We start from the raw sequence: 25,148 nt of genomic DNA, 5'->3' as shown, positions 1-25,148 counted from the left end.
GAAGGAAAGTATCAAGGAGGGCTTGCTATTTCATAGAAATCCAATCACATAAAATTATGGAGGAGTTCTTCTGCGAGGTCAATTATCAATTATTTTAGCATGTATATGAAGGAAAGTATCAAGGAGAGCTTGCTATTTCATTGAAATCCAATCACATAAAATTATGGAGGAGTTCTTTTGTGAGGCCAATTATCAATTAGTTTAAAAGATGTCTTACGTTGGGAAACCCCAACAAGTTTTTTATTGAGTTTCCCATTGTTTCTCTTCTTGTAAGCCAACAACTTGGCGTCCACAGCAGCTCAATCTTTATATAGTTATTTATATTTCGATGACGTGCAAAGAGCCCAGCCACCACACCAAGTCAAACTCCCCCTAGGGGATGAACCAATTTTGGAAAAACCCATGCGGTTCCAATGTGATTGGTATTAAAGTCAGATGCGAAACATTGTCAATCTGGATCCTTTAAAATCTGTTATCACAAGTCCTGAACAAGCAGCAGGAGCTTTAGCAAGGACCTCATTCTTAGTCCTTTGAAACCACAAACCTCAGAAGAATTGGACAAGCAAATTCTTTTGTGGACATCGAGCTCCTCAGTAGCTCATAGGCAGAATATAATGCATTTTCTCTTTGTATGCTTGTTCACATTATAACATCAGTGACAATTGCATTAATTTTGCAAAAAATATGCAATAGGGTTTTTGGAAGTTTAGAACGATATGCAGGCAAATTTAATAAATCAGTTTGTCGATATGGGCACCGAATCATAGGTAATTTCGCAATTCTACTTTCGAGCCAAAGGTGAAACACATGATCTTTTATACATACAATGCCGAACGTATCACTAATCAATATTTTATAAAACAGGACAGCCATCCAGTTGAACCAGTTTGTCCAAGGACCAACACAAAAACGAGCCTAATTTTATTATAAAAAAAACCAAGTGTTTTCCAAGCGGGTAATTATACAATAACAATTTTTATCTTAGGTACAAGAAGTTTACAATCAGTTGATGTCAAATAGGGGCAGCTAGGGGTGTGTTGTCCTCTTTCAAATTTCAAAAAACTTCTCTCGAACTATGCAACAAAACCCTAGACACTGGGTTTCACATCTAATATCTAGGGTTATTTGAGACGTTCTAATGGTCGTCATCATCATCATTAGAGCCTTATGCCGCCTATATGAATCTTGGCCTCCGATTCTGCTCTATCGAGGGTCATACCCTACATAAGACCATAAGTTCCCATATCTTTCCTCACTACTTCCATCCATGTCCTTTTGTGCCTTCCACTTGAACCTACTCGCACCCCTTGACCTGTGTTGTATTAGATTTGTGTTGCACATGGCCAACGCACCTAAGTCTACTTTCCCTCATCTTATTGCTTATTGAAGCCACACATAAGTTCCCTGGAATATATACACTTTGAATTCCATCCTTTCTTGTCTTGCCACTCATCCATCTCAACATCATCATCTCAACTACACTTATCCTATGGGTATGTTGTTTCTCAGCAGCCCAACATTTTGTTCTATAAAGCAAAGTTGGTCTCACAGTTATCCCATAGAATGTCCCCTTCATCTTCATTGGTATGCGACAATCGCATAAAACCCTGAATGCATATCTCCACTTCGTCCACCTAGCTCTAATTCCATACACCACATCTTCTTCAATCTCTCCATTTCCCTAGATTATTAATCCAAGATATCGGAAATACTCTCTTTTAAATATTTCTTGCCCATCAATCTTAAGTACTTCATCTTTTCCACTCCTATTATTTCTAAGCCTCTATGCCAAGTATTCTTAAGTCTGGTTAAGTTTAAAACCTTTATATTCGAGAGCATCCCTCTAAAGTTATAACTTTGTGTTGATGTTGCTTCTAGTCTCATCGATTAAAACTGTGTCATCCGCAAATAACATATACCATGGTATCTCATCGTGTAAGTTCATAGTTATCCATATAACTAAGACAAAGAGATATAAGCTCAACGTCGATCCCTGATGTAGGCCAATGATACTGAAAACTCACTTCTCTCAACTAGTTGGCACTCCCTCATACATATCTCTCAGCATGTTAATAACTCAATATAACATCTGGAAACATGTCTTAGTAATAGTTTTAAAAAAAAAAAAAATCTGGAAACTTCTTTCTTTTTGAACACCTACCAAAATAAATCTCTAGATATCCCATTGATTCAAAAAGTGGTCCGTCAAGCGCTTAGGCTAGATGGGCGCACCACCCAGGCCTCAGCGGACCAACTAGGCGAGCTGTCCCAAGGCGCTTGCCTAGAACCAGCCTAAGCGAGCCTAGGGTACCTGGGCGAGCGACCAACGGACTGCGCCCGACTAGGTGAAAAAATACCCTTCGAGTGGCGTATTTTTTTTTTTTTTTTGTGTGAACTATAAAAAATGCATGAATATGCACATTTTTTACAAAAAATGTACCCAAAACAAAGTTACTGGACACCACTTGGCCCTTTTTGAATCTACTCCGCCCGGGTTTTGGGCAGGCTTCAATCGGCCTAGACCCCCACAGTCGCCTAGGGGCAGCCTAACAGTATTTGGAACACTAAGATACCCTATTTTAAGCTTTCTCTATATCAATAAATACCATGTGGATGTATTTTCTATTCTCCCTTAACTTCTCAATCAAATGCCTAAGTAGCAAAATGGCCTCAATTGTTGACCTCACCAAATAGATTTTCTGATACAACTCGTTTCATGCCTTAGTAGTTGATCATTCACTATCTCCCACAACTTCATAGTGTAGCTCATAACTTTGATCCCTCAATAGTTCTCGCAATTCTGCATGGCTCCTTTATTGTTGTAAATAGGTACAACATTACTTTTTCTTGATTTGTCTGACATTTTCTTTGTTCTAAACACCTCATTGTTGAACAGTTTGGTCAGCCGACATATGACAATCTCCCTTATGCACTTCCAAACCTCTATTGGGATACCATTTGGTTCTAAGGCCTTTTGTATCTTCATCCTCCTCTAAGCTTATTTCACTTCAGGTATCCTGATCCTGCGCATGTATCTATGACCTCTACCTCATTTATGCCAAAGGTTCCTCCTAGCGTGATGTTCCCATATTGTTCGTCATTTAATAATTTTTTTAAGAAAACTCTCCACTTCGAGTTTACGTCATCATCCTTCGCCAAGACCCTTTGATCCCCACTCTTAATGTATCTACTAGATCCCCACACTTCCTCTCTTTAATATTTGATAGTTTGAAGACATATTTTTCACCTTTTCTTGTGCCCAGTTTATTGTAGAGATTATCATTAGCCTTAAGTTTAGTTGTACTATTTTCTTAGCATTTTTGTCGCAATTTTTATACTCTTCTACATTTTGATCATTAATGTTATATTTCCAAGTTTCATAACAAGATCGTTTTTCGCAAATGGCCTTCTGAACCTCATCATCCAACTACCATGCTTCCTTATCGGAATTTCTTTTCTCTAAAACTTCTTTCGCCACTTTTTTTAATACCATTAGCCATCTCATTCCACATGATTTTGACTTTGTGTTCAGAGTTCTATTTTCCTTCTTTATCAATTTGTCTCTAAAAAGGTGCATTGGCTCCTTTTTTTAATTCTATCACCTAGTTTTTCAACAACTATTAATTTCACTCATTCTCTTCCATCACTTTATGCAAACATCCATAACTACAAGCCTACGTTGTGTGGTCAAATTCTCTCCTTGAATAACCTTACAGTCTTTACATGATGGTCGATCTACCTTCTCAACTAAGAAGAAGTCTATCTAGCTTTTGTAAGATCCACTTTATAAGTTATCAAATGCTCATCTCGATTTTAAAGTAGGTGTTTGCTATTCTAGGTTGTAAGCCACAAAAAAATCTTGAATAGCCCCACCCATCTATTTCTTTCCCCAAAACCATATCCCCTATTTACCCCTTCATATCCTCTACTACACTTCCCTGCATGACCATTTTAGTCCCCTCCGAAAAAAGGTCCTCTCACCATTTGGTATGCCTTGGACTAGTCAATCCATGTTCTCACAGAATTGTCTCTTAATTTTGTCCTCTAATCCTACCTGTGGCACAAAAGCACTAGTTACATTGATTATCTCCTCCCCTGACACAAGGTATTTTAATTAATAGTAGCCTACCACTGACTCTCATGACATTAACTACTTTATCCTTTAAATCTTTGTATAGTATTATGCCTATGTTTTTTTTATTATTATCCTTTCCTATATAAGTTATTAAATTCCTACACCATTTCTATTATTATCCTTTCTTGTATACGTTATTATCCTTTCCTATATAAGTTATTATGTATACTATTATGCTTACGCCACTTTTATAAGTTATTAAATGCTCATCTAGCTTTTTAAAGTAGGAATTTGCCATTGTTAGATCGTAAGCATAACAAAATCTAGAATAGCCCTACCCATCTCATTGCTTTCCCCAAAACTATATCCCCTATGTACCCCTTCATATCCTCTATTATTTTTCCCTGCATGACCATTTAAGTCCCCTTTAAAAAAAGTTCTCTCTCCATTCTGTATGTCTTGGACTAGTCAAACATGTCCTCCCATAATTTTCTCTTAATTTTATCCTCTAGTCCTACCTGTGGTGCATAAGCACTACTTACATTAGTTATCTCCTCCCATAACATAATTAATAGGAGGCTATCACCATCTCTCTTGACAATAACTACTTTATCCTTTACATCTTTGTCTACTATTATGCCTCGGCTATTTATATTATTATACTTTCCTATATACAAAAGTATATACTCATCAATTTCCTTAGCATTTTCCTTTTCGACCTAATTTTTTGTAGAGCAAGCTTTGTTACTTAGTTTTCAGTAGGCAAACTGTGGCAATTGCAACCTTCTAATAGTCAAGGGAAATGGTATTATAATATAGGGGATCCTTTTCAGAAAAGCGATTGAAAATGCGGAACTAGTTTAAACTAGGCTAAACGGACAAGATGAATCAATGAACTCAACCAGAAAACCTGCCAAATAACTCTTGTTTATATTTTTATTTATGTTACCAAAATGGTTTGTAACTGGTTGGACCAATGATTAATCCAAAATGGACCAATCCAAACACTCTTCTAGTATATCTTAAGTTTGATATTGATCATGCCTATGTGCTCATCGCCAAGTTCATCATATTCCACACTACAATTGGAAGAAATTACTAGGGTTTCTGAATAGCCATAAAAAGCACTGGCAGAAACTAGGCGACCATGGGGGGCCCAGCTGCCCAGTGTCTAGGCATGGATCGAAGGATTTGGGTGGCCTAGGTTCAACAATGGGGCAGGAGGTGTCCTGGGAAGCCTGTTTTAGGTCCAAATTTTGTATAAGAAAAGCATATTCATGCTTCTTTTTTTTTTTTTTTTTATGTAGAATCATGTCAAATTGAAACAAAAGTACTACAGTGCTACCAAAAAATACGCAATCCGTAACCAATTAAGCTAACCATAATCCATACAAATCCATAACCTTAATGCTCATATGGGGTTGGGAGCCCAAATAGGCCAATTGCTTCCACCATGGTATAGAAGTTGCTTAAGCGAGTAACATTAAAAGGGATGCATTGATCCATCCACCGTTCAATGTACCGATTACTCAGCTTCTCTCATCCTTCTTGAATCGATTTTCAATTATGGTCCACTTTGCTTTATCAATTGTAACATGCACCCCTTCACCCGAGGCTTCTAGGCATAGGCACCTCCTCCTAAGGCTTCTTGGGCCCAGACCAAATTACAACTCCCATGCCTCTCCTAGTCTAGAACAAAACCACCTGATCCACCTCAGTATCCCCCTATCCTCACTCTCATCATCATAAAATACATGAATCCCAACCCTTAAATCAGCTATGCATGCCTCCTTTTCTGCCTCTTTTCGTTTTACCAAATTCAAACATTTTTTAACTCTACCCTAATAGCTTCAGGAACCATCTTAATAGGGGCAACACTCCTCTCAATACTAGCAAATTGTTTCTTGAACTGGTTTACACCCTCATTAGTATCTTTTTCACAATAATTACATCTTATACAATTTCTATCTTTTACAATCGGCTTATAACCATACTTCCAACTTGAATCACTGGCCCTAGTAAAACCTAAAGAAGATGTGAAATAACCAAAAAAAAAAAAAACACTCAAATACAAAGATTTTTTTTACTAGCCTTTACGTTCAATCTTCAATGTTTGTGTTTTTTTACTAGCCTTTACGTTCAATCTTCAATGTTTGTCATTCTCAAAGGCTCTTTAATAACCCCTTAATATCCTTCTTAAATAAATAAATTGAATCCGAAATGTTTGGATCAATTTCGGAAGTTTTGAATTCGAAATTGAATCCAACCAAATTTGAGATTTGAAAGAATTTTTTTTTGTTTTCGAAGATAGGGGTCTTCTTTTTTCTTTCTTTGCTTGGGGTGGGGTGGGGTGGGGTGGGGGGTTCACCCTTATTTGGGAGAAAATTTGCCGGAAACTCCAACCAGGGATGCATTTTCCACCTTAGGAGGGTGCAGTCCCAGGGTGCCGACCTAGGGAGACGCTGGGACATGTGCTCAAGGACACCCTACTAAGGAGGCCGCGTGCCTAGGCCTCCCAGCCTGCCTACGCACTACGGGGGCATCTTTTTAGAACATTGTTTCAAGTGCAATGAATTTATTAGAACTGAAAGAATTGATAGTTTCAACCATAGAATACCAGTCTGGACAGAACTTGGGAAGAAATTATGCGGCTTGAGAAACGTCAATTGATACAGTTCATGACTCAGAAGCAAAAAAAAAAAATCACAATCCAACATTCCATTTTGCAGATGAAATTTCAGATCTATCAAAATGATAAGTCAAGAAGATTACTCATACAATTTAATCACACATATAAATCAGAAAAAAAAAAAAAAAAAACCCTTAATATTACATGTGAGGAATATTGATACTGGGCAGTCAGGCATTCTAACGTGCACCCTCATCAGCCCTTAACTTTGAAAATGTACTGCATTAGATACCAGGTATAGAAGGATATAAGAATTATAAATTGGAGAAAACAATAACCTATCCATCATCAGAGTCCTTATGGTTCATTCATAACTAGTACATTCCAGTTCTAAGATCAAAATACACTCCGGAATAAGTTTCTCAAATGGGAAAAGAGCAAATGAAACAGAAATCAATTGGAAGCCTATGCAAGATCAGCAGATCCTTATGAAATTACTTTTTCATCCTATCAGATTTGGAAACCTAACTGCTTCTTTAAAATGAGTCGTTATTTAACTGTTCAAGGTGAAACAAGGCAGTACTAAATATCCAATCACAGGTAACATCTACATCAGATAAAAGAAAAGAAAACTCACATAAAACTCACGTCCATCTTTGCTCGAAGTAGCTTCTCACCATGCAAGGCATCATCAAAAGATCGTTTTGTGCTGTCATAAAATATGAACTCTGGAGATACAATCTGCAAGACGGTAAAAGGATTCACAATCAGCCAGGTGTATCATCGACAACGATTTCAGAATCATACTTTGTTCGGAAACATGGCATTATTGCAAAGAAAATGTACGTCTGCTTAAATATCCTTCCAGTATAATGCCAGAAAACTATGGATAAGAAAGTACTAGCATCATGCAGAGTACTTGAAGGAAGTACAGATTTAAGAAAGTTTACAAACCACTAAAGCTAACCAAGATAACCTTTACCCACATGGAGCAATGTCAACCACTTAGGTCCAACAAGCTTTATCAATAACAAGTGGACAAACCAAAATTTATTGCAAACAAATAAAAATGAATTGCTGGGACTTCTGTAATCTGCTGATCCATATGCATGGAATGAAAGAGCAAGAGGAATTGAAATGAAAGTAGAGGAACGATGGTGTCTAGAGGGGATTCAGGTAGGAAGCAGCTACAGAAGAGCTTTCAAACATGAGAGCATTGAGTACCATTATTGTACGAGGTTCTGAAAGATAAGCTAAAGCCTAAAACTAGAAAAAGAGGAACGGAAAACTTTCAAAACAAATATTAGACCAAGACCAATATAAAAACTATGGCCCCATTTAGAGGTCCCTCTTATTGGATGCAGCATTAAGACTCCCCAATAGTTACAACAGAATGGGTTCTGTGCCATTAAACACAGGCACAGCTCTAGCATTGCAACCCAGTATATTCATAAAACACCGTCGAAATCCCATGTTTGGCCCAAATTATAGAATTAGAAAGAACCAGTCATGTCTTTGGGACCAATCATGTTCCACTTGTTTATGACCAGAAGAGTGCCTACTTTCATGATTGCCTAATAAGGATCTACAATACCTGAAGAGTGCCTGAAGATTACCAAATTCATTTGCCATGAAGTCCACATTATATTGCCACAGATATATTTGATATTTTGAAGAAGATAAGTTCCATACCATACCCCTAGCATAGTACAAGGATCTACAATACCATTCAAGGACCCATATCTAAAGCAAAGAAATGAAGAAGACCCTTAAGGATGGCTGGGACCGTCAGATTCTAAAAGGTTATAAACCATCAGATATTGAGCAACGAAAGTACAAGCAAGCAAACAAAGTAGAAGCACAACCAGAATATCTCATCTCGCCACATCCTTCTTGGTGCAGACCTAGTAGCTTGAGCTAAGGTTTTTGCAAAGAAGGAGATAGGGAAGATCTAAACTTAGAGACAGATGCAAAATCCAAAGATAAAAGGAGCACTTGCTGCTATGGGGTTTTGAATAAAAGTGCATAACATTATCCCCCATTATACTTAAGAACATCCCTTATATAAGAAAACCCTAAACAAGACTTAATCATGGCTATTCATCTAATCTAATCATAGCCATTTATTTAAAAAAGACTTTAAGTGAATAAAAAAACATTTAAGAATCTAACACATTACTATTTATGCTCCTAAGTAAATAAAAGACTTCAAGAAAAAGAATAAAATGCATTAAAGGACAGACTCAATGACTAATTTTCCTTTCTGTAGTTTCTAGATACTCGAGATTGATATTCTAGGCTATTTCCCATCTTCAAAATAATTCGTCCTCGAATTGGGCGGCTCACCGTCGAAGGTATCATAACGATATAGAATGAGATGCTTGACATTAAAAACATCAAAAGAGCGAATATGGCTTGATAGCTTTAACTGGTAGGCACTATCATTGATCTTCTTCAAATTTTTGAATAGTCCTACCTCGACGAGAGTTCAGATCTTGGCGTGCCATTTTACTACATTCCCCATAAGCATGGGATTAATTACGTTTTGGACCCATTGAGAATTGTCATACTTATAATACATAAGCACAACACATTTGGTCCTGAACATATCAGAGAATACTCTACCATGAATTTTGAAGCAGCTCAAGTTTAGTGATGCATTACCCCCGTGATTTCCTTCAACTCGCACATAGTGATTAAATATAGAGGTTCTCAACTCAAAACAAAATAATTGTTGAAGCCGAATTTCAACATCGGAATCACATAAGCACCCATTTCATGGCCACCATCTATATTGAACTCACTAGCAAAATGTTCATAGAAAAATATCACCAAAGCCGTTTCGCAAAAAAAAAAATCACCAAACCCTTGCGGCGCAAATCACATGACATTCTATATTTAGGTAAAACTCCAAGAAGAAGAACATTATCATCATTACCACCATCAACACCATTCTTCTCGCTACTTTCTCTAGGGACTAGGGATACCATTTACTTCCAATATTTTAGAAACAATTCCTTGACATCCACCTTGTTTTCATCAAGAATAGGAGCATCTACAAAATCCTCTCCAATGGTAGGATCTTCATTTTTATCCTCTTTACAGAGTGGATCACCATTAAAGCGATGATCACCCACTTCTTTCTCAACACCCAAATCTTCATTCGAGTGCTTATGAAAGACTGGTGGTGAGTCCCAGTCCATAATGTGTTGATCATGAGAACCATTTGATGAGGTCCAAGTTTCTCCATGCTTGTTCTCAAATATACTTCCATTAAACTCCGGGATCTCAAACTAGAGACCAATTTCACAACTACTATCCATATCTGTATGATCAGCTCCCTCTCCTTGATGCTTGATCATGGAAGGGATTTATGGATTCCTCATTTGTATCGATCTCATACTCCTTAGTTGGGGCTACCATCTGCGCCAAATGCAGAGCTAGGGTTTCAACCAATCTCCTCAGATCTGCAATCACTTATTGTGAACTAGCATCAAATGCTTCTATAGTTGTCGCTTTTACTCCTTTTACTCAGCATAAAATCTGATACCAACCTGGCACAGACCTAGTAGCTTAAGCTAGGATCCAAAATGGAAAAAGATGCAAAAAACCAAAGATAAAAGTAGCACTTGTTGCTCTAGGGTTTTTAATAAAAGTCCAAAACATTATCCCCCATTATACTTGAGTACATCCCTTATATAAGAAAACCCTAAACAAGACTTAATCATGGACATTCATCTAATCTAATCATGGTCATTTATTTTAAAAGACTTGAAGTGAATAAAAAGACATAGAAGACACTAAAAATTACTACTTATGCCCCTAAGTAAATAAAAAGACTCAAAAAATAAATAAAAGACATAGAAGGATAAACTTAATGACTAATTTTCCCTTATGTGGTTCCTCTTGTAAACTTTAAGCTTATCTCTCTTGTCTAGAGACTCGAGAGCAGTATCCTAGGCTGCATCACTTCTGAATGCAATAATGAGCCCCATTAGTAACTAAAGTATAAAACCTACCAATGCTAACAAACTAGATGTAAGAGCATCAATACAAGTTCTCAACAGGATGGCAGTGCCCAGTGAAAAATTACCCTTTCAAAGTTAGCTTTATAGTGACATTTATCATTTTCAAGGAGCCATGGCTTCTGTTCATGTCTTTTAGATCATATTTCTTATAAGATGCATGTGAGAACTGCACTCTACAGTACTGTAAAGAGGGCTATCTGAAACTGAGGATCAAAAGCATGAGTGACCAAGATTGCACATACCAATATAGCACACTCAACATCAATATATTATCATAGGCAATCAGAAAATCCAACAGCTAAGGTAATTGCATGCTATATTTCTTGTCTACAAAATGACCAATAAGACCGATGAACTGAGGATCAAAAGTATGTGTGACCAAGATTGAACATACCAATTTAGCACACCCAACATCAATATAATATCATAGGCAATCAGAAAATCCAACGGCTAAGTTACTTGCATGCTACACTTTTTGTCTACAAAATGAACACTAGGACCAACTTAACACAATCATGAAAACAAGAGCCACAAGAACACAACTAGGACCTACATGCAATCATGAAAGAAACTTTTCTAGGGAGTGAGGGAGGCAACTAAAAAGATAACTAATAAGAAATTCACTCTCGAAAATTAAAATAAAAGACGAAAGAAGAAAGAACCTAATGATGCTACCTGAGCTTCAAATGTGATACTTCGTATTTCACTCAATCCACCACCAGTTTCCATAGGTGCATCTGACGAATGATTCGATGATTTAGACAAACATTCTAGATTACCTGTATCCTTCAGGGAAGATATAGACTCAAGCAACGATATGCTAACCCCATCTTCCGCAGAAATTGAGTAGCTGCTGTCAGCACTCAGATATGTGTACTTCCATAGTAAAGCACCATTCTGTAATAGAATACAGGAAATTCAAATGTTTTAGCATATATCTCAACTATACAGCATGAATGGAAAATCAAAATCTCTGGACTACATTGTTTCAATGACGCAATTTTTATTCAAGATAATATTACAAGGTTCACCCTTCCCTGCAAATCTAGACCACAACAACAAGTAAAAAAAAAAAAAAGTAAACGAGAAGGGAAAAACAAATCTACAAAAATGCACTCATAAAGACCACAAAATAAGTTCCACATGAAGGCAGTGATTCCTACAGAAGCATTTGATGACCTGAAAAGGGTAAAATTACAATAAAGCCAAGGCATGATTTTTTTTTTGTTTTTTTGACTGTTAACAAAAATATTATTAAAATAGTTAATGAGAGTCCCCTGGTGGGCGAGACTCTCTACAAAAAAGAATAGGCCCACTGGCCCTATACAAAATATGATACAAAGACTGGCCCCTCACAAGTATACAAAAATGGGGTAAGAGATATTCCTTTACAAAGTACCTGAACATGGGGTTATAACAGTCCCCTTACAATATCCACAAACACTTTACGAAAAATAACTTAATGATGCTGCACAGTGTTAGGCCTGCAATATGCAGTAAAGTGTAGCAGGCCAAATCTAGTCATCCTCATATGCTTTAGCTCCGTCCTTCGGCAGAAGGTCCGCGAAGGCGTTTGACGTCCTCGGTGTATGCTTCCATGAGACATACATACCCCTGCAAATATGTTCAATCTCCTCAAACAAAGGCAAAAGATACCAGGGGGGCGACACTTCCATGGAGGCCCAGGTGATAATATTTTGGGTGTCGCCCTCCACAATAAGATGATGTCCCCAAGAGCTTTCCAAACTTTGAAGGCCTTTGAGTAGTGCAAGAGATTCAGCATGTTGTGAATCTTGCACCCCTATGTACTCTGAGTACGTGAAGAGGACATTATGTTGGTGGTCTCGGAATACTCCTCCCATCCCCGCATGACCTGGATTACCTAAGGAGCAGCCATCAAAATTAAGTTTGACTGCTCCACGGGGGGGTGGTTTCCATGTGGCCACGATTTTCTTGTTCTTACTAGGCCTGTGTAGTAAGATGCTCTTCCATTCAGGTAGGATGGAGCGTGCTAGAATTCCATTGAAATGGTCATTGTTTGTGACCCAAAAAGTTACTAAGTCGGCTGTAACTTTTTGAAAAAGAGTTGGAACCAGAGTGACTTGTCCCCTAAAAATTCTGCCATTCCTTTCTTTCCAAAGCGTCCAGATGGTTGCTGCCACTGAAGCTTTCCATAAGATTTTCCCTACTTTCGGCCAATGGGAGTAGGGGTTCAGAGCTATCAGATCCTTGATCGACTGAGGAATCACCCAGTGTACCCCAAAAAGTTGTAATACGCAAGCCCAAAGGTCATGTGCTACCTTACAAAGGAGGAAAAGGTGAAAGTTGGACTCCTCGCTTAAGCACATGCAGCACCTGTTTGGAATGGGGATCCCTTTCCTTTGCAGGTGATCAATAGTTTTTTCCTTATGAGATGCAGCTAACCAATTGAAAGTTGCACATTTAGGGGGGCTAAAGTTTGCCATACCTGGGAAAGAATCGAGGTGGGATTGAGAGGGAAAGTGGGAGATTGAGATAGGATCTTGTAAAAGGAGGCCACAGAGAATTCTCCTGATGGAATTAGGGATCGTACCAGCTTGTAACTTCCATGGACCAGAATAAAGGTACCGTGCAGCATAGATGAGAGAGAAAGGAACTGATTTATTTCTTCCTCAGTAAGATTCCTTCTAAAAGAAGGTTGCCATCGTCTCCTACCACCCTGTGGTCTAAGTTCATCATCGATTGTGGAATCTCTCTTGGAAGCTAAAGCATAGAGAGAAGGGAAGCATTCCCTTAGCTGTGAGTGCCCTATCTAGAGATCGAACCAAAAACAGAACTCTTCTGCCTTCTCTGGGATGCAGCCTGATAAATGTTTTGAACATTGCAAGTGAGGGTAGAAAGGATCTCCACGCCCCTGACGCATTGGACCATGGTTTTTTCTCAGTTTCCAAATATGTTCCGGAATATTGTACTTACTGCGGAGCACCATTGCCTATAGAGATTCAATATGGGTGGCCAAACACGACCACCATTTACCTAGTAGGGCAAGGTTTTGCTTTCTTAACACTCTGATACCCAGTCCTCCCTGTTTCTTGGGTAGAAAGACTTTGTCCCAGGAAACCAGGTTGAACTTAGTCTTATCTGCCTGTCCTAACCAGAGGAAGTTCCTCATGACCTGGTCAAGTCAATTAGCCACTGAAGCTGGCATTTGAAACAACGACATGAGATACACCAGCGCATTGGTGAGAGTCAACTTGCTTCCTGCTCGAGAGAGAAATCTCCCTTTCCATCCAGCCAATATTCTATCAACCTTGTCAATGACGTGGGACCAATGTCTTTTCTTCGGTTTGCCTAGACCAAGAGGAAGGCCAAGGTAGGTTGTTGGGAGGACTTCAACTTTACATTCCCAGGAAGGAATAAGCTCTCTGATCTGGTTATTAGTTAAAGCTATCCCCATCATCTTAGACTTCTCCATATTTACCTTAAATCCCGTGGCCAATTGGAAGCACTTGAGGAAAAGTCTTACGTTTTCTACTTCAGGCTGGGAGGCATCAAGAAAAACCAATGTGTCATCTGCATATTGCAGATGCGACAATATTGGCCCACGTCGCGAAGTTAGGAAACCAGTAAGAAGACTGGCTTGGTATATACAGGCTAGAGACCGGCTAAATACTTCTGTTGAGTAGGCTTATTGGACGAAAATCCTTGAGTTCCTCAGCTCCTTCTATTTTGGGTACCAGAGTAATGAAGGTGGCGTTAATTTATTCAGTATGCCCCGATGGAAAAATTCGTTAAAGAAATTAAGAAAGTCAAGGCGGAAGGTGCTCCATAAAATTTTGAAGGTGGCCACAGGGAACCCATCTGGGCCAGAAGCTTTGTCCTTAGCTAGGTCATCAAGGGCTTTTAAAATTTCATCTTCAAGGAAAGGCCGCTTCAGCCAAGGAGCTTGTTCTGCAAAAAGAGTAAGGAAGTCTAAGTCTGTCATGTTGGCCGCAGGTCATTAGGGTCAGAGTAAAGATTTTGAAAAAACGCTAGGATAGCTAACTCAATATCTTCAGGTTGGTCTAGGTACTAGTTGTTGACTTTGATAGTCGAGATAGTGTTTGCCCTCCTGCAGCAGTTAGCTATTCTATGAAAGAACCGGGTGTTAGGTCCCCCACTTTAAGCCAGTTGATTCTAGAACGTTCGTACCAAATGAGCTCTTCTTTTTTGAGGGTGGAGAGGTAATCAAGTTTACGTTGAATTCTGAGTTCAGCTTCACTGGGCGACAGTGGGAATGATTCTTCAAGGCAATCCAGTTCTTGTAAGGAGTTCAGGAGGTTAGACTTAATTTGGGAGTAGCTGCCAGGGAGAGATAGACTCCAGTTTTTGAGAGAGGCCTCAAGCAATTGGATCCTAGATTGTAATCTAAAGCCAGCTCTGATGTTCGCTCTTCCATCAAAAGAAGTCCACCAGTTATGTATTAAGGAAGGAAGAGATTTTTCTTCTAGCCACGCCAGTTCAAACCTGAAGGGTTTGGGTCTTAAGTTTAAGGCTTGGGAAAAGAGGAGGATAGGACAATGGTCCAAAATAGGTTTTGCTAGGGCGATAGCGTGCGTGCCAGGGAAAGTTTCCTCCCAGTCTAAACTTAAGTGAAGCCTATCCAGTCTAGAAAGAAAAGCTTGGGTAGAGTGGCTAGACCACGTAAATCGATTCCCTTGCTGAGGAATATCAATGAGCTCATTTCTAAAAATGAAATCAGAAAAGTCGATCATTCCCTGGGGAAATGTTGCAGGAAGAGTTACGTTCATGGGACCAGCAGGTGATGTTAGAGTCACCACCCAAACACCATACAGGGTGGGGTAGGGAGGCCACCAGGTCCAACTCGGACCAGACGCATGGTCGAGTGGCAGAGGAGCAAGGGCCCTAAATAGCTGAGAATTTCCATTGAAGGCCATCCAAATTATGAGACAGTAACACGGTGACTGAGAAAGCTCCAATGTGTGAGGAAGATAGGGTGTGGTCCGTAACATCCCATATCACGCAGATTCCCCCAGAGGCTCCATCAGCCGGTAGAGAAACCCACTGGGAAGGCCTCCTATGACGAATTAGGGATAACGAGGGCTCAGATGTTTTTGTTTCAGTTAGGGCGAGAATAGTAGGATAGTGTTTAGACGACAAGTCTTTAACCGCCTTCCTTTTAGAGGGGTGGCTTAGACCTCTGACATTCCAACTTATGATCTTCATGGTTTACAGGGGGAAGAAGAGAGTGAGACTAATCAAGCAGATCGCCTCAAGGAAGGAGAGGAAGACAGAGAGGCAGGACAACTCGAAGTGGTGGGGGCCTCAATAGAGAGAGTGGGGAAAAGATTCATAGGCTCCCATTTGCCTTTAAATCCCACATGCTATTGACTCTGGGCATCCGCGAGCATAAAGCAATGGGCTGGTTCTTCAAGCCCATCGTACTGGAAGCCCATGGTTCGGAAAATATCCTTCATTCTTTCAGTTTCTTTGTGACGTTGTACCCGTTCATGTTCTTCTCCTTCTTCGATAACAGCCTTGGAGTGTGATGAGGAACGGGCGAAAGCTGCAACCGACCCATCGGGTATATTGTTGTCCCCATCCCCGTCGACCCCCTCGTCAGACGCACAAGGCAAGGGGGGAGAGATGAGCCTACAAAGGTCTTGAGAGAAGTCCTGAAGCAGAGGATAGAGGTCATTGGGGAGGGGAGGGAGAGGGGAGGAAGCCAAAGGGGGCGAGCGGGAGGGGGGGGGAGGGGGGACCAAAAAGGTCAGAGGGCAAAGGAGACAAGGGAAGAGAGGGGGCAGGAGGAGGGGGTAAAGGGACAATAGGCACAGAGTGGTAAAATTGTTCCCTCGAAGAGACCACGGGGGAGTTATGCGTAGAAGGCAGGTAAGCGACAGCCATAGGAGGAAGCGCGGGGAAGCCAGAAGGATCAGAATAATGCACAAGCGCATAAAATTGCGCAGTAGAAACAAAATGATGGGTTGCCCAAAAAATGTTGGGAGGAAAGGATCTGGTTAACAATGACTAAACATGGAGAAAGGGTCAAGGGGGGTGGCGAAGGAGTTTCAAGAGAGTAGGCAAAGGGGAAACTATGAGGGAAAGAAGGAGAGGAGTGGTCCATGGAGGAAGATAGGGGAGTCAGGCGAGGGGCGAAGGGGGGAAGAAGAATCAGAGAAAGCAAAGGGTTAAACCGAGAGGAGGAGGGCAGAGGCTCAACCAAAGAGGGAGAAGAAGAAACAGGGGAAGCAAAAGAAGAGGCAGAGGAAGAAGGGGGAGAAGAGGCTATGAAAAGGCCAGGAAGGAGGGAGAGAAGGAAGGAGGGAAGAGGGGGAGTTGGGTGACACGTGTCACCCCGCAGAAGATCAGAAGGTGAAGGGGCAGCCAGGTGGGGGGACGCAGAGCAGGACGTCATACCGCACGGCAGGGAAGGGAGGGAAGGCGACAAGACAGGGAAGGTAGAGGGCAGCGACGCAACTGACGAGTGGATGGGCGGTAGCTCGAACAACAGCTGGGAGTGACAAGTCGCACCTCAAGGCGGCGAGAGCTTCTAGAGAGGACGAACAAGTATCACGAGGGGGAAAGGGGATGGAGGATAGTGGGCCAGGCTGAAGGAAAGACCCGAGGTCCACACACAATGTCAGTCCAGGGTAGCAGAGGAGGAGCGAGGCCGGGCTTAAGGAGAGGGCTCGAGGACCACACCCACTCTTCGTCTGGGCCAACGGGTTCCTTACCAGGCCGATGAGACGAGCCATCTAGGGTATTACCTAACTCTGCTGTTGAAATCATGGGTCGGTCCCTCCACTTAGCCCTGTCAAGAGGAATAGGTGACTTTGACGGCGAGATAGACCAAGGACTGTAGAAAGGTGGTGCATGCGTCAAGCAGCCAGGATATGACCGTTGAAGGGGTAGCACATGGCCCAGGGAGGCCGCTTGGACGGACATTTGTGCGGAGGAGGTCGAGGGATGAGGACACGTGTGACGTAAGAGGGAGGGAGGGGAAGGTGGGAGCAATGAGGCAAGAACCGATGGAGGAGAGGGAAAAGTCGAAATGACAGGGTCAGGTCGGGCCTCAAACCCGGGTCGTATACCAGAGGTAAGGGGAGGCAATTGAGGTCGGGCTTTGGATAGCAGGCTCACAACGGTTCGAGTTAGGAAAAGGCAGAGAGGTTGCAAGCGGCGGTAGAGGACAGTTCAGGTGCTGCCCTCTGCTGGCCGCCAGGTCTGAGGCTTGACGACAACTCCTCTTAGGACGAGGTTTCTTGGAAACAAAGGTCCACTGAGCAGAGAGAGTCTAGGGATTTGGCAAGGACACCATATGGAGGAAGTGAGGGGAAGGGGGGGCGGCCAAATCCCAGGAGACAGAAATGGGGAAGAAAAGGTCTTCCACTTCAATCCATAAGATTTTAGGGATGAACTTGGGATCAAGCATTTCCACCAAAACGCATATAGACCCCAAGGGGAGAGGTTCAATCGAGATTCAATGAATAGAAATCAGTGGACCACGCATGTGATGGGATATGATTAAAAATAATCCACACCTTCTGTTTCCTAAAAGAGCCCTCTGAAGGCGACCAAGGCCGAAGGAGGCAAGAAGCCCCATGGAAGGAGAGAGCATTGGAATCTTGTAATGCAGGACGTGCACTATTCAAGGAAGGGAAAGAAAAGAGAATATCACCAGACGAGAGGCGTCTACAGCTAAGGTTACGCTCCCCCCAGTGTTTTTGAGGGGTCCTTTCAATCCCTCTGATATCATGAAGTCCCAACTTGAAGCAGCCGATCAAGGACGCCAGAAGCTTAGGCTTAGTTTTCTCAATCACATCGTGAGGGATTCAGATGCATTGAGGAAGGGAGGGAGACCTGTTGGTAACACTGGGTTCCCTATGTAAATGCAGAGAAGGGCTAAGCGGGGTGGAGGGAGTCGTCTTAGAGGAGGCCACTACCTGAGAGTAAGAGGCCTTGGGTTGCGAAGAGGAGGTGGGAAGAGAAGACCCGTGATGGTCGGACGGAGAAGGAGAAGAAATAGGTCGAGAAGGCGGGGGAAGAGTTTTAGGATAAAGGTTGTAAATAGCCTTCCAGTATCTCGAAGAGCGAGGGGGCGGAGGGAAACAACGAGCAGAAGGTGAGGGAGGAACATGAAGTCTAGGGGCAGGAGCAGAAGAAGCCATCCAGTTTCCCCTTTCCATTGACTGTTTTTTGAGTTTGGGAGCTTAAAATGGTAGTAATGGTATTATCTTTTAATATAGCCAAGGCATGAGTATTTTCTGACTTAATATTTCCTTCATTTATTTCTATTTCAGTGAATTTTAATTTTAATTTTTTATTTTTATTTTTTATTTTATTCAATGGGATGAGAAATCATTATTTTATTCTAAAGGGTTATTAAGGAAGTGGTGGAATCATCTTTGAGGGTAGACATGGAGTTCATAATTTTGGGGGATTTTGAGTGGGGAGCGTTTGTATGGACAGAGAGGAAGATAAGGCGACGTATAAATTAAGGAAAGAGGAGAAGGTGATTGGGTTTAGGAGTCCTTGAATTTACAGAGTTAGGAAGTCATGTAAAGGAAAGAGTCCATGTTACTTTTTCTTCTTTGTTTCTATATATGTAAGGGGGAGACATGAACCGTCATGAGGAGGTGGATCGTTTCCGATTTAATCAGAAAACTTATTTGAAGAAACAAAGGGCCCAACATGAGGCTCATAATTGCTTACTTCTCTCTCATGACTCAAAGCTTCTAATGGATTTTTTAGGTTGTCTGTGTGGTTAAATCCTTCTCCTTTCTCTACCCTTCTTTCCCTCTAGATTTTGTGGCTTTCATTTAGATGAAAATGTACAAGTAAAAGAAAAGGAAGAGAGCTAGAAAAGGAAGAAAGCTTTCCAAATTTACAAAGCACATTCATAGTGTTTCCGAACGTGACTAACCATATCACATCAATGAGCTTTCTCAATTGCATATCAAATTTTTCCATTGGTATATTTCAAATATGTTGTTTTACCTCACAATGACAGTTTTTACAAGTCATTTGGGCCATTTGACATTGTTAGGGAACATTTCGGTCTACTAAGAGAGTACACGTACAGAAACTTCCATATGAGAAGAGAAGCACGTATTGAGAAATAAGGAAAAGCTTTATGCACAAAAAAACAAAGTGAATGACAAGCAAAAAAAGTACCTCAATTTTCACATTCTTAAACCGCAACTTCTTCCTACATCCGATGAAGATAATGGGATTCAGGCCAACCAATGGATTTCCTTTTAAATCAAAAGCTTCTCTCAAACATATTGTTCCACCACACCCATCATAAGTGAATTCATCAATATCAAAAACATCCACAATCAATTGTTGGTCATGAGAAAGGTACACAATGTCATCTCTCTGTTCATAATAGGCTGCTGAAAGAACAATGTGATCATTCTTTATCATTGGATCATTGTGAGGATTCAAAGTTTCCTCCCTCCCAGTAATGGAACCCAAAGCAGGCACAAAAAATTCCCCCACAGCAAGAAGAAAGTCTAGAACAACTAGTACGCGAGGCTGCTGAATCCGAACGACAAAGGATTGGGAGTGTGCACGGACTCTGTAGTCCAACAAGAGCATGGTTACACTGGGAGGATCTGCAACAAAACCCTCTACGATCTTCTTTCCATTAAGATCATCAAGATATGACATCTTTGTATCTCCAATTGAACCAGAAATATTGTAAATGCCTAATTTCTCAGCATCAAAAGAAGACCCAAGCATTAAACGCATCTCAGGCTTTATATCAAGACGGATGTCCAGAATAGAAAATTTCGGAATAGTAACATAGAGATCTGATTCTGACAGGGAAGTTGTGCGGTATGATAACCAAAGCCCTTGAAGCTGTAGAAAAATATGAAATGGAAAAAACTTAGGCGAGAGGTTAATCACTTCCAAGCAGTTCAAAAATGAACATGGTAAATATACACAAATAACAGCAAAAAACAATATATAGTACTAATATAAAAAAAATTGAATTTCCATGGCCGTCCATCTCAGTTTTAGTAATTTTAACTATTTAAATCTGAATCATGAAGAATTGAAAACTTACAGCAATATGAGCAAGAGGTGATTCTTCAACAATGCCATTGCACAACTCCAGCAATGCATAGTTAACTTCAACAGTGACAACTGTTACTGTACGAGATAGAAAGATTTGACTGTTGAAATTTACTTTATCAACAAGCAAGCGTATGGATCCATTAGGGCCAGTTGAGCTGCCCCTGAAGCTTGGAGGGAGCTGTGGCTCTTCAGAGATATTCATATATGCACAATCAAGGATAACACTATACTCCTTATCGTTGATCACTCCATGTAGTACACCAACCTGTTGAAAACAATCGAACTAAAATCAGCAACTACTTGTTCTTTATGCTCAGAAAGCATCAAAGAAGGATATTAAAAACTGTTGAGATTGAAAGAGAAGAGAGAGAACATAGTATTCAAGCACAAGAAAGAAAATATAGATGTCTTTTTTCACTGGGAGATTCTGCTGGTTCGGCTCCAAGCATTCTTGTGTCCTTGAGGAGATCGAGAGTATACTTTCTTTGAGGGCAAAAAAAAGCTCCTTGTTTAGACCTAGCCACATTTATTCCAAGGAAGTATTTCAATAGACCAAGATTCTTGATGTCAAAAACACCACCTAAGAAATCTTCCACATTTTTTTTGAATATGTTGTAGTCAATGCTAAAAAAGGTGGAGGCAGTCAGGGGCTTTAACCGCCCCCTAGGCGGGTGCCTAGAAATCTAGGTAGCCCTAAGGGCAAGGGTTGGGGTAGGGGGCTTTTGGGAATGTGTGTGCGTGTTCGCGTATGTGTGTGAGTGAGGCCTCGCATGATATTCTTAAAGATCATCATCTTTCTTTTCTTTTGGATCTATATTTGTGAGAGAGAAGTCTCGAACACTTGGAAGATGTTCTTCTTTTTCTTCTTCTAATACGTCGAGAGAGAGAGAGAGAAAGAGAGAGGGGGAGAGACAAAGAGAAAGAGAGAGGGAGAGAGAGAGAGTCTATGAGAGAGAGGGACTTCGCATCAAACACTTGGAGGTCGTCTTCTTCTTATTTTTCTTCTCACAAATAAAGTGGAAGCATATGGGATCACGTGTATCTTTGTGTGTGTGTGATAGAGAGAGGGGCCACACACTGAACACTTTAAGGCCATCTTCTTCTTTTTATAAGTACAGAGAGCACATGGGCCCCAGAGAGAGAGAGAGAGAGAGAGAGAGAGAGAGAGAAAGAGGACACTACACAAGGTTGAATTTTTGTTTGGGTGCATTTAATTTTTTTTTTTTTTCAAAGGGGTGGCACAGACCTGCTAGGCGCTCACCTTGAGCCCTTCTAGGAGAGCTAGGCGCCCGTCTTAGGCATGGGCGTGTAGCCTAGCCGATCAGTCGACGAGGCCACCTAGGTGCCTACTTTTCATCGCTAATAGTGGCAGAAGAAGAATCTATTTCAACAAATACAAAATGATCTGAAACAGTTCTCTAAAATCCAAACTGACATACTGCCATACTAAATTTTTTGAACCACGCCCGAGGTGATTGTTTGAGTCCATATATGGCTTTTCTCAATTTATAGACCTTCCCTTTCTCCCAAAGATAAATTCGAGGAGGTAATGCCACATACACTTTCTCTTGCAGATTGCATGAAGAAAGGCTTCTTCACGCCTAATTGGTGACGTGGCCATTTCTTGTTTACTGCAACAGACAAAAGTACTTGCACTGATCTTAATTCTATTATAGGAGCAAAAGTCTCCTCATAGTCAATCCCATATAATTGTATAAAACCCTTAGCTACCAGATGAGCTTTGTATCTCTTAATTGAACCATCTGGTTCGTGCTTCAGGGTATACACCCACCAGCATCCAAACATGTTGTCCTTCCAGCTGAGCAATTACATCCCAAGTTCGGTACTTCTCTAAGGCAATCATTTCCTTAATCATGGGTCATTTCCATTGTGGATGAGCCATTGCATCTGCAACTTTGATGCGAATAAAAACAAAGGAAGTAGAGCAAAGGTATGCACGAAAGGAAGATGGAAGTAAAGCATAAGAAACAAACTTACTGATTGGATGAGAAGTAGAGTCCTTTTTTCTTCTTATGGCAATAGGTAAATTGAGTTGATTAGGCATAAGGGTAGAAGAAGACGAAGTACCTGACGAGTCAACAAGTTGAGTTGATCGTTTACAACAAACATTCCCTTGTTCGTTTTCCAGGTGTACACCTTAAGTTGTTTCTTAGTAGATTTCACATGTTCATTGGTTAGATTACTGGAACTATGTGATCATTGGAAGAGGAATAGGATTATCGGATGGCATATTGAATACCAGATTTGTTTTGAAAGAAAAATAGAGTAGATTCACATGGAAGGTAACATACTTTGAGAAATATTTTCTTTTAGTTTCCAAATAATAACTCTTGTATAATTTTCTGAGACTATGGGGTGGAATGTTGGTTGAGCAAAAAACAATATACCCATAGAATGAGTGTAACGGAGATGAGGATGGTGAGATGGATGAGGGGCGAGACAAAAAGGTATAGAATTTGCAATGAATCTATTCGAGAGAATTTAGGCGACGCACTAATAGGTGATAAAATGAGAAAGAGTAGACTTAGGTGGGCTGGCAATGTGTGGTGTCGACCAAGTACAGCACCTGTTAGGAGGTGCAAATTAGTTCAAGTGTAAGGACTGAAAAAGGTAAAGGATATGGGGACTAATGGCCTCACTGAGGATATGGCCTTTAATAGAGCAATATGGAGAACCAGGATTCATGTAACCGACCTTAATTAATTGGGAAAAGGCTAAAATGGTGATGATGATGATGATGATCCTTTCTGAGACTTTGAGTATCCTAGGAGCACACATCTAGTAGATTAATCCCTAATTTAATCTAGGTCCGCCTCGACCTCGACCTCGGCCCCTGCCCCGGCCCCAGCCCCGGCCCCGGCCCCGGCCCCGGCCCCGGCCCCGGCCCCGGCCCCAGCCCCAAGGTATGCACAAAGCAGACACAACCAAAGGCTTTTAGTGGAAGAGAAACAGAGGAAGTGTGCAGTCGAGAATAAGTGTAGCCATTCTATTGATCCTATAGGCAGCAGCAAAAACTGCTTCATCCCAATATGTCTTAGAAATCTTCATTCTTATTAAGATTTCTTTTACGACTTCTAACAAGCGTATTTTTCCATTCTACTACACCATTTTGTTATGGTGTATAGAAACATGATGTTTGAGTTTATATATCATATTCAAGAAAATATTTTTTTATCCGTTGTATAGATACTCTCTCGCATTGTCAAAATCAAAAAAAATTATTAAGGTCTCAAACTTGGAACATTTTATGAAATATTTTAACTACTGAAGGTACTTCATCTCTACTTTTCATAAGATAGATCCAAGTATAAGGAGAGTAGTCATTGACTAATGAGATAAAATACCGATATCCAAATACAGAAATTACAGGAGCAGACCCCAAAACATTAGAATGAACAAGATGGAAAGGCTTAGAACTTCTATTTTCACTAGAAGAAGAAGATCATGCACAACGTTTAAATAATTGACATTTGTAACTGAGGAACATTCAAAGAGACAAAACTTATCAGGAAATCATGATTTTAAAGATTTTAGAGACATGGCCTAATCGGATGCGCCATAAGAGGACTTGCTCATGACATCCAGACTCAGAGCTACGTGTATTAGAAGTGTATCCCGCGTTGAACAAGTACAGCCCATTGTCGTCACGACCACCACCAATCACCTTTCTCACTCGATACATTATGGGCACTTGCATTCCCTGGTTTCAGCATCAAGTGTGGATGCAAGTCAGTGCTCTTGGGTGTGTGACCTCTAACAACAATGGGAGCAATTATGAATCTCCTTTTCAGCGGGAGAGAGGGGGAAACAATTTGGTCATGTTTGTACCCATTTTCCTTGCATGAAGCTTATTGCAACAGCTGATCGTTCAAGATGGATGCTTGAGTTTAGCCCTTCTGCAATAGCCTTTCTAACTAGCCTCCCCTCTTAAATAATTATAGACTGACACAAGAAAGGCAATTTGTCCTTTCTTAGAACTTTCCCTCTCTGAAGTTCAAAGTCAGGATGTAAACCTACTAAGAACTCAAAGATCAGTCATTGCTTGGCTTGTTTTTTAATGTCTTCAACAATGGGATTAATTGGCTAACAGGGGTCTAGTTTTGCCCAATATCGCCTTAATATCCCTATGCACTCTTCCACAGTCATTTGTCCTTGCCGCAAATTAGCTCTTTCACAATGCCATTGGTAAATCTTAGCCATATCATCACGTTGCGAGTATGTCTTGATTACTACTTTCCATATATTCTTTGTAGCCTTAAGAAACAGCAGCCCCCTGCTGATAGTTGACTACAAGGAATGAAGGGTGCCATTATTGTCTCACTTTCCCATC

At 40.7% G+C, this 25,148-nt stretch overlaps 1 protein-coding gene across 7 annotated transcripts in view; it reads right to left on the bottom strand.

Moving 5' to 3' along the window:
* The window catches only part of LOC18430003 (calcium-dependent lipid-binding family protein), a 169,149-nt gene that overhangs the window by 51,854 nt on the left and 92,147 nt on the right, over positions 1-25,148 (bottom strand). For all 7 annotated transcript variants that reach the window (XM_088870658.1, XM_088870665.1, XM_088870660.1 and 4 more), the window contains 4 exons: positions 20,787-21,062; positions 19,889-20,578; positions 11,408-11,629; positions 7,342-7,445 (listed from right to left, as the gene is read on the bottom strand). In XM_088870658.1, coding sequence (XP_088726784.1) covers positions 7,342-7,445; positions 11,408-11,629; positions 19,889-20,578; positions 20,787-21,062 — 1,292 coding nt within the window. The remainder of the gene's footprint in view (positions 1-7,341; positions 7,446-11,407; positions 11,630-19,888; positions 20,579-20,786; positions 21,063-25,148) is intronic.

Source organism: Amborella trichopoda, chromosome 6, assembly GCF_054954075.1.
Source record: "Amborella trichopoda isolate Santa Cruz 75 chromosome 6, AtrichopodaSantaCruz75HAP2 v2.0, whole genome shotgun sequence".
Classification (NCBI taxonomy): Eukaryota; Viridiplantae; Streptophyta; class Magnoliopsida; order Amborellales; family Amborellaceae; genus Amborella; species Amborella trichopoda.
The sequence above is the reverse complement of the archived record's forward strand: the minus strand, read 5'-3'. Positions and strand labels throughout refer to the sequence as shown.